Below are 11,344 nucleotides of genomic sequence, written 5' to 3'. Positions count from 1 at the left end.
GTAACAAAAATAAAGAAATACAGAAAAAAGAAAAACGTATTAAAGATTACAGACATAGATTACAGGTAGTGACGGTTGACGAACTGAGTGACGGGGTAGGATAAAACTTAGAATTGTGTAAATAAGTATAAATAAATGAACCATATTATGGTATTAGAAAGTTTATTAATGAAATCATAATTTAATTCTAAATACTAAACTGATGTATTTTGTGTAGTTAATATATTGTGACTATTATACTGCTGTTAATATTATTAATTATTTACAAGAATACATTTCTTGAGTCTACCTGACTTTGTTCTTCTTTCATTTAATTTCTTCATATTTAATTACAGGACAGTTACTGTAATAATTACACTTTATTTATATTGACTTTGTGTGTCTCCCATCTACCAATTTGAGAGTACATTTCTCAAATTTATTAAATTATTTTCTGTTGACAACCTGTGTTGTGAATTAAGGCCACTGTAAGTAAACATATTAAAGAGACATAGTACATGAAAAAAATATAAATATTAAGAGTAGAGAGGTAATGTACAGGAAAGAAATACATAGCATGAATTAAAGAGATATAGTACAGGAAAGAAATATAGATTAGTGTAGAGAGGTAACGTGCAGGAAAGAAATACATAATACAGATTGAAGAGATATATAGTACAGGATAGAAATACAGATTAGAGAAGAGAAGTAATGTACAGGAAAGAGATACAGATTAAATATATATAGCACAGGAAAGAGACAAATAATACAGAACAAAGAGAGTACAAATTTCGGGGAAAGACGTGGGGATTTTGTCACAAGATATATATATATATATATATAGGACTAAGTGTTGTTTCTTTGTGTTTTGCTTTTGTTTTTGTTGGTGTTTTTGTCTTGTTTTGTGTCTTGTTTTGTGTGTTATTGTGTGTTTATTTTATTTTATTATTTTTATTATTATTATTATTTTGCTGTATGTTTGTATGTATTTGTACCATACCATTGCACGACTCTCCAGTCCAGTTTTGTTTACATCCTCCGATACACCTTCCAGTTAGATAGTTACACGTTCCATTCAGACAGTGACAGAACAGAGAGCAATCTTTACCATAAGTGCCATCATCACAGACTGAAAATGTATGGACGTAGAAGGAAACAGTTGATGAATTACTATACAAATAATATTTATTTATTTATTTATCTATTTATTTATTAAAAAGGACATGTTGAGCAGTATATTTACTACTATAGCAAGCATGCACATATGCATTCTTATATTCATGCACACAGGTACAACCACACGTACGTACATATATACATACATACATACATACATAAATACACATATAAATACGTACTTACGTACACATGTATATACATAAATACACACACCTACATATATACATACATATATACATACATACATACATACATACATACATACATACATATATACATACATACATACATACATACATACATAAATACACATATAAATACGTACTTACGTACGCATGTATATACATAAATGAATGAATGAATGTTTAACGACAACCCAGCACGAAAAATACATCGGCTATTGGGTGTCAAACTATGGTAATGCAAACAAATAAAGTGATGATCAACATCAATATAAAAATTCAACACTTAAGTAAAAACAGTGTAAAGAACTGTACAAAAATACAAATATCACAGATAGATACTGACTTTTACTCTAAATTTCAATTTGTGCTGTATTGGCCATTCTCAAAGAGAATGTTACACCCCTGCACCACGGTGAAGTTACAGCACGCGCAGGGGTATATACATAAATACACACACATACATATATACATATATACATGCATACATACCTACAATACATGCATACATACATGCCAGCATTCATTCAACTTATTTACGTGCGTATATCCCATTAAGGTTCAAGTACACTGTCCTTGGCACACAACTCAGCAATCTCGGCTGTGTGTCCACGGCAGTGGTTTAGTGGTTAGTGAGAGAGAGGTCGGTTGAGTGGTTTCACACCTACGCATTGAATCGTTAAATATCGCTCTGGATTGGAACCAGTAATCGGTTGCGAACCCAGTATCTACCAGCCTTATGACCGAATGCTTAACCACGACACCAACGAGGCCGGTCACACACCAGCGCCAGGTTTGCCCACAAATAGATGCACGTTAAAGGGTGGTTTGTAGGTTAAATACATTTTTTAAAAGAATGTCCCAGTGGCCGAGTAGTTACAGTGGTTGCCTTGGAACTGGGGGCGATTCGTTGCCTAAGGTTCGATTCCAACCAATGCCATGAGCCAATAATTATTTGTAAAGCCAGGAAGGATTTTGTCCTGTGTGCGTTGATATCTATGTATGTACATACATACAATATATAGATATTCATACATCAATACATACATACAGACGTACACCACTCCTTGATCTGTGTTCTCCAAGTATATCGTAGGTAAACTAAACATGATTTTATAAATATGTCTCGGTGGTCGAATGGTTATCCTGATTGTCGGGGGCAGGGGATGGGAATGCTGTAAGTTCTAGACCCAGCAACGTCACGATGTGAGGCCAAAAGGAATTTTATCCCGTTTGCCAGTGTATCAACCCGACATACATATGATATATAGATATTCTTGCATCCAATCAGATATACATAAATACATACATATAGACAGACAGACACATGCACATATGTTTGTCATAAGGCGGAATTAAACAATACTGCGATCTATACAGTCCATGACACCCCTTATTCCGCACTACAGGGATACAACAAACACATCTTTATTTTTTAGGAGATTTGAGCAAAGACAATTTTCACTTTCTCTTAACTGGCTTGAACATTATCTTGAAACAGAAAATATATTTGAAGAAAACATATTCAAGTGCTATATAATTGCACACTAATATTGGTCGATTGTCTTACCATATACTTCAACTTCACAGATGTCCAGTGTTGAGTTACCATATTCTGCATTTCTATAGAGTGTTATGTATCTAGCGGTGTTGTTGCAGAGCATATATCTTGGGTTCAGACTACCAGTTATGTTTCTGCACCACTGTCCAGTATTACTCTGGTTTGCATACATGGAACTGTATACACTTAGTCCATTTACAAGATCTGTATAAATGTAAATTAAAAATAACTGTTTAACGAAGATGATCTTAAGTGTAGAAGGTAGCTATGCACTTAAGGTGATGTTAGCGCTAAGATCGCTTCGTGAAACGTAGCCCTGGTGACAATTACACATACAAATCCTTTGGAAAGTGAGGGTTGTGGAGATAGACAAGAAATCGGCTACAGGGTGTGGCAAATAAATCAAGACCGATAAACTAAATATCACAAACTAGTGCAACAAATGTGAACGACAAAACCGCTATACGTGATCAAGATCGTTTCTCTGCACAATGCATAGTCGAATGACCTTTTCACGTAATGGTGATTAAGTCCATGAATCGCCATCTAGTGCCTCATCCATGATAGAACAGCCGCTTCAAAGATCATTTACTGGACAGTACAGCCTTTCTCAACTGCCAAACTGAGGACTGCTACTCCCAGACTAGTTTATAAAGTTCTAAATCAAAACTAGCATAGGACAGAGCTGATTGTAACAAGTATAACTGTGATGACGTTCACTCATGAAGCACTGCCGCGAAAGGATAGCACAACCAGCATAGGACAGAGCTGACTGGAATAAGTATAACCGTGATGACGTTCACTCATGAAGCACTGCTGTGAAAGGATAGCAAAACTAGCATAGGACAGAGCTGACTGGAACAAGTATAACTGTGATGACGTTCACTCACGAAGCACTGCCGCGAAAAGATAGCAAAACTAGCATAGGACAGAGCTGACTGGAACAAGTATAACTGTGATGACGTTCACTCACGAAGCACTGCCGCGAAAAGATAACATATCCTTCCCCACCTATGACACCCGTTAGCAGTACTGCCACCACAGGTGTCAAGCCCGTCACTTCATCTGGAGAAAGGGAATATTTTATTTAACGACGCACTCAACACATTTTATTTACGGTTATAATATGGCGTCGGATATATGGTTAAGGACCACACAGATATTCAGAGAGAAAACCCTCTGTCGCCACCCACTTCATGGGCTACACTTTTCGATTAGCAGGAAGGGATCTTTTATATGCACCATCCCACAGACAGGAAAGCACATACCACGGCCTTTGATATATCAGTCGTAGTGCACTGGCTGTAGCGAGGAAATAGATCAATGGGCCCACCGACGGGGATTGATTCCAGACCGACGGCGCATTAAGAGAATGCTTTACCACTAGACTACGTACCGCCCTTCTTCATCTAAAATGATGAAAACAAATGTGCACCAAAGAGATTAAAAAGTATGCGCAATCCCAACATATGGAATAGCATCAACCATCATTATAGTCAGTGATGCATCGTATTATCTAGATATAGCAAGGAAGATAACTATGCGCGTAATAATAATATAGAGGTTATCGATTTATACATTTTGTACTTACAGTCAGCGCGGTAGAAAATAGCTAATTTGTGTACGAAGACATTTCTCCCAAAGTCTACTTTCCACCAGGTGAAGTTATCTCGGTCAGTCGGTATGCACTGGTTTGACATATCGGTTTTATTATTGCCATCTACAGCAAGCTGGGACGAATTCGTCAGGATGCCCGTAGAGTATGAATTCAGGTATGCAGTTTTGAACATAGCCACATTTTCTGAAATATACAGAGCAAAATTGGTATACTATATTTACAACACATATTTACCAAACACATATTTCACATAGAACAAGTTTTACTGAAGATAGCTTTGTAAGAAAATATTCTAGCTAAATATGTGGCAACCCAATCCCGTCCCCAATGAATGAATAAATGAATTAATTAATGAAGGAAGGAAGGAAATAATGAATGAATGAATGAATGAATGAATGAATGAATGAATTTATAACGACTCCCCAGCACAAAATACACGTCGGACATAGGGAAGTAAAAGAAAAGAAAAGTATCTGTAGTATTTATTAATTATGAATACATACACGTACGTGCTAATAAATAACTGACAGGATGAGTAAACTCGCAAAAAACACATCATTTAAGAAGTGATGCTGCCATTTATTTTATTACTTCCCCTCTTGATTTTGAAAAACAAAAACAACAACAAAAAACAAGAACATAATTTTATGTGGATATGACATAACCCCCTATGTAAACAAAAGAATAACTAACTTCCTAATAAAATTAAATTAATAATACGCTTATTAATAGGAGATAAGATAAAATATTAATACAATGGAAGTTAAATGTAGTTTAGAAAATGTAGAAGTAGCTGAGTTTATTTCATTTATTCTCTAAACTGTTTTCCTTTTTCAGTAACATGATAGTTACATGACACTTACGCAAGTACCTAATTTGGTAATTATTTATTTATTTTAGTTGGTAGTATACTGAATATAAAGTACAGGGATTTCTCGCACTGAAGTATACGCAAAATGAAGCCCATGAACTTAAAAACGGGAACTTTTAAATTTGACGATAACCCTACGATTAAGTTCATGTAAAGTTTGACTGATTGGCGATTTGGCGATTTGCGTAATCGGTTGCAAATATTGTTATGTTATCCATTATGATCCAAACACACGCTATGTCACTACTACTACTACTACTACTACTACTACTACTACTACCACTACTACTACTACTACTACTACTAATTATTATTATTATTGTTATTATTATTATTATTAGTAGTAGTAGTAGTAGTAGTAGTAGTAGTAGTAGTAGTAGTAGTAGTAGTATACCTTTATATAAAGCAACAAAATAGACTGGAAAAAAATCACATATAAAAATGAAGATGAGAGAGAGAGAGAGAGAGAGAGAGAGAGAGAGAGAGAGAGAGAGAGAGAGAGAGAGAGAGAGAGAGAGAGAGAGAGAGAGAGAGATAAGAATGGGGGCGGGAAATGAAGGAATAAAGGAAATGTTTTATTTAACGATGCACTCAACACATTTCATTTACGATTATATGGCGTTATGGACCACACAGATATTGAGAGAGGAAACTTTATGGGCTACCCTTTTCGATTAGCAGTCAGGGATCTTTTTGAACCATCCCACAGAGAGGATAGTACATACCACAGCCTTTGTTACACCAGTTATGGAGAACTGGCTGGAACGAGAAATAGTCCAACTGGGCCACCGACGGGGATCGATCCTAGATCGACCGCGCATTAAGCGGACGCTTTACCACTGGGCTACGTCCCGGCCCACCAAAAAAAAAAAAAAAAAAAAAAAAACCCCGAAAAAAATAAAATAAAAGCAACAACAACATCAACAACCATAACAACATGAAGACGTAATAAATAATCCGCGAAAAATCCCTTAAACGTCACCTTCTATTCTGCCAGGCAATTAGTAATCCAAAAGGCCAGAAACCATAAAAAGTGATATTCGGTGAAAAGTCATATTATCACTGTATGTTAGATGCAGTGAAAATATAGAAATCATATTTATATTTTTTCTGGGAAAAAAATCATGATTCAATTATTTCCAATGTAAAGTATTTACGTTTTAATTATTGCGGTCGGTTTTCCTTCGTCGGGTTTCGGTTACATGATTACCAATGCATATGTTCGTATTTGAAAAAAACCGGACTAATTTAGACAATTGTACCTATAAAAATGTATATGAAGTACAATTACAGTGAAACATCTACAATCGATTTAGTACGAAACTTAATACTAGTAACAGAATGACCTGCCACTGAGTGTATGTTACACATTCAACCGAGTTGGCTTCATGTTTTAGTGCGTTGGACGATCGCTTTGTCAGGTATGTTTGCATATCAGTATTGCTAAATAATTATTAATTTAATAATTATTAATATAATATTTAAATAAAGTGAGTTTGTATTCATATTTCTTTTAAAACGTCCATGGTCAAGTACATTTTCTGCACAAATTTCATCATAACAAATATAACATCCCGTTACGTGTTTTTGGATAGGAATGAATGAATGAATGAATGAATGTTTAACGACACCCCATCACGAAAAATGCATCGGCTATTGGGTGTCAAACTATGGTAAAGTCAAAGCATGAAGTGATCATCAACATCAATATAAAAATTCAACAGTCAAATAAAAACAGTTAAAAAAATACAAATATCACAGACAGATTATAATAAGTTGTTTTTGGATAGGATAATATTACAAAAATGTGAATGATATTGTCACAAAAATTAGGAAAGATGTATATAATAAATAGACAATTTCATTGTGGGTTTTTTCGAATACGATTTGTATGTCAAACATAACTAATGGCAATGAACAGAAAAACATAGTTTTCGTGAAAATACGGTTTTCACACAATACTCATTGACATAAAAATCGTATTCGAAAAACACCCATGAAATAGCCTATATATACAAAAACAAATATATATATAAAGAAAGAAAAAAAAGAAACGCATAGGTGATTGGGAAAGAACAAAAGTGTTTGATTTTACAAAATATCGTGTGTTTTTTGTACAATATTACTGAATTAACATGTTTGTTCATGTTCTAGGAATGGGACAGCATGCACAAATGCACCCTAAAACAAATTTAACGCACGTTGTGCGACAATTGCAGGAAATCGGCGTGAAATGGTCAGATTTTGGCGAATGCACGTTAAACTCGGGAAAAAGATTGGGCTAGTGATGAGTATTTAAAGCTCGCAATGATGCCTCATTTCCATTTCGACGTAGACAAGTTACAAGCTGCCAAGACTAAGCCTGCCGAATCGAAACATTCAATAAGCCGCCTCCAGTTAGATGAATCGCAGTCAGCAGTCGCACGCCACATGAATGTCCACCAGAGCACCATTTCACGTCTCTGGGACAGGTACCAGCAGGTTCAATCAGCTGAAGACTGCAGCACAAGATCGCTACATCAAGGTTCTGCATTTGCGTCACCGAACTGGCACAGCAACGGACACTGCTGGACGCATACCTGGTTTGAGAAGGGTGTTTGCACAAACCATTTAGTTATTGCTGCTGCTGGTGGCCACACAAGGTACTGATTTCAGCGCCCTCGTGCGACGCTGTTTGGTGACGAAAACACCTCCACTGCCGTCAGTCCATAGCAAGAACATTGTCACATACTCATGTCAAATTTGACTGTAATACGATCATAAATAACAAAATTATGCCACTTTGTTTTAAAGAAATAATTCCATGAATATTTCGACTATGCGTTTCTGTTTTTGCAAGAGTATATATATATATATATATATATATGTAGATCCTTTCTGAAGATAACATTGAAACATGTAAAAGGATAATTATTTCTTTAAATTGTTTTTTAAAATACATATATACTGTACACTTGTTTTCTTTCTGAAGATAACATTGAAACATGTAAAAGGATAATTATTTCTTTAAATTGTTTTTTTAAAATACATATATACTGTACACTTGTTTTCTTTTATCATTTTTATATATATATATATGTTTTTAGTATTAGAGACATTTTAAAATAAGCAGCACATTTTCAGTTTGTTATATAGTACGTAATCTTATATTACCTGTTCTGCATCTTGGTCCAAACCATGGTCTGTTGCAGGTATTACCGATACACCCTGTGACCTCATCACATCTGGATAGGTTACAGTGGCACGTGTACCCACATTCCACCCCATAATTTCCTGGTGGACACGCTCCTAAATAAAAAACAACACTTACTATTATTATTATTATTATTATTATTATTATTAATAATAATAATAAAAACTCTTGACTCTGCTTTTTGCAGAAATACATTTTGTGTTGTTTATATTTGACAGATGGAGTAGCGACGATTGGAGCAGAGCCATTTTGTCCCTGCAGAGAAGCGACAGGCAACGAAGAAACCTGTTTCTGTCAAGAGGACTTCTAAATATGTAGCTGCCCAGTCGTTGCTCATGTCTACCGACCTTGGTGGTGTCGTAGTTAAATCTTCGGACATAAGGCTGGTAGGTACTGGGTTCACAGCCAATTGTCCCAGTTTCAAATTCCTCCCGTATTCAAGTTACTCCCCGGTAATTTGAACCTAGTTTCAGATTACCGGGGGTTGTTTGAACCTAGTTTCAGATTACCGGGGGTTGTTTGAACCTTGGTTCAGATTACCCCTGGATGTTTGAACCTAGTTTCAAGCTACCCACCTTAGTTTCAAACGACCCCACTATCACTCATCGTGTACAATGTAAGATGTCACATTTTGGTTTGTAGTCTCGAAATATTTGCTTAAACATAAATTCTGATACCATACTTTTTATGCAAAATATGTGTTCTTGTAATATAAATTTTCATATTTTATAGGAATACTTAATATATATATCAACGTTTCGATGTAAAAAATATACCCTATTTGTGAAAATTTACTGGTTGTTGGGTGGGGGTAATTTGAAACTACGGGGGGTACTTTGAACCTAGGTTCAAATTACCCGGGGGGGGGGGGGGGGGGGGGGGGGTAACCTGAACCGGGGGGTAATTTGAACCGGTACCGGCTCCCACTCTGAGCAAGTTTTAACGACTCAGTGGGTAGGTCTGAGACCACTACACCGACTTCTCTTTCTCACTGACCACTAACATCTAGTCCGTTGTCTTGGACAGACAGCCCAGATAGTTGAGGTGCGTGCCCATGACAATGTGTTTGAATCTTAATTGGATATAAGCACGAATATAAGTTGAAATGAGAGAATAAATGAATGAACGAACTCCTGTCTAAGGTGGAAACTGGATGAATGAAGGAACTGGAGAATATGCTTCACCAACGTTCCTTTAGGTTTGAGAACGAGTGCGATGCATTATTGTTACTATTTATTATGATTACGATTATTATTATTACTATTATTACATGTTCAAACTTCAGTGAAATACATTGTGTGCGCATATGTGCGCGCGTGCGTGTGCGTGTGTTTGTGTATACGTGTATGTATGTCATAATGTGCTTCTGGTAGGTACTCAGTAAGTACTTGTAAAGTATATCGATCAGAAAGTCATATATTTCTGTAACTATACAAATATTAATTCTGCATCGGATGTAAATTGTCGTAAAAAATAAAATCCAAAGGGAATTTTTTGCACGATCCAGCCGCTTTCTGTAACGCTGTCAATTTCCTTTCTCGTGTTGGCATGGTTAAATAACATTTTGTGTAAAAAGTAGTGGTATTTGTAACTTTTATAACTTGTTTTCATAATAATTGAAAATAACCAATTTCCTACACCAGGGGAGCCAACTCGGGAGGCAACAGTCGGGGCAGGGCGGCACAAAATGCGGGCAGGGCGCGCCGCCCTCCTATTTATTGCTAGCTAGAACACTGGTACTGGGTTCGGATCCCAGTCGAGGCATGGGATTTTTAATCCAGATACAGACTCCAAACCCTGAGTGAGTGCTCCGCAAGGCTCAATGGGTAGGTGTAAACCACTTGCACCGACCAGTGATCCATAACTGGTTCAACAAAGGCAATGGTTTGTGCTATCCTGCCTGTGGGAAGAGCAAATAAAAGATCCCTTGCTGCCTGTCGTAAAAGTGTAGCCTATGTGGCGACAGCGGGTTTCCTCTAAAAAAAAACCAGTGTCAGAATGACCATACATGTATGTTTGACGCCCGATAGACGATGATAAGATAAACAAATGTGCTCTAGTGGCGTCGTTAAATAAAACAAAATTTACTTTTTTGTATGTGCCCCTCTCTCTCTCTCTCTCTCTCTCTCTCTCTCTCTCTCTCTCTCTCTCTCTCTCTCTCTCTCTCTCTCTCTCTCTCTCTCTCTCTCTCGTGTGTTTGTGTATGCATGTGTCTTTGTGTGTGCACTTTTGTCTGATCTACAATATGTATACACAACTTTACAGAATTCACCACGCGCCATTTAACTTTTAAAGTAAAAAATAGTGTTGAGAACAAACAACAAAACACTCGTACCTGACACAGAGTCTGGTTTTAAACAAATCCACAATGCAACTAGAATTAGGCCTAAATACGCCCAACGTCCCGACATTTTGCGTCAAGCAGGAAGGTGAGATAGACAACACGACACACAGGGTAGCTATAACAGTCACAACAAGTTAATAGCCAGTATACAATTTTAGCTTGTTTTCTTTTTCAAACAATAAAAAAAAAAAATTCGGATGTGGTGAAAGGTAATACAAAGTAGGTTACAGTAACAGACATGGCTAAAGCATTGCAGATTGCATGTATATCATCCCTTTATTCACACATTGTTTGGTAATCAGTAGAAAACGTATGAAATTTGCATACAATCCTAAATAGTTCGACTTTGTTAAACATTTTTATTTCTGCTAAGTAGGGCACCAGCCTGGGAACGGCATGGTGGAAATGTTTGATAAG

The 11,344-nt window shown here is 36.4% G+C and overlaps 1 protein-coding gene across 1 annotated transcript in view; it reads right to left on the bottom strand.

Moving 5' to 3' along the window:
• The window catches only part of LOC121387146 (protein draper-like), a 25,835-nt gene extending 14,836 nt beyond the window's left edge, over nucleotides 1-10,999 (bottom strand). Inside the window, exons 1-3 of the mRNA XM_041518170.1 lie at nucleotides 10,919-10,999; nucleotides 8,544-8,678; nucleotides 4,493-4,702 (exon numbers count right to left, since the gene is read on the bottom strand). Of these exons, the coding sequence (XP_041374104.1) occupies nucleotides 4,493-4,702; nucleotides 8,544-8,678; nucleotides 10,919-10,994 (421 nt within the window). The 5' untranslated portion in view covers nucleotides 10,995-10,999. The remainder of the gene's footprint in view (nucleotides 1-4,492; nucleotides 4,703-8,543; nucleotides 8,679-10,918) is intronic.
• Nucleotides 11,000-11,344: the final 345 nt, after the last annotated feature.

This window comes from Gigantopelta aegis, chromosome 13 (assembly GCF_016097555.1).
Source record: "Gigantopelta aegis isolate Gae_Host chromosome 13, Gae_host_genome, whole genome shotgun sequence".
NCBI classification, from domain to species: Eukaryota; Metazoa; Mollusca; class Gastropoda; order Neomphalida; family Peltospiridae; genus Gigantopelta; species Gigantopelta aegis.
The sequence above is the reverse complement of the archived record's forward strand: the minus strand, read 5'-3'. Positions and strand labels throughout refer to the sequence as shown.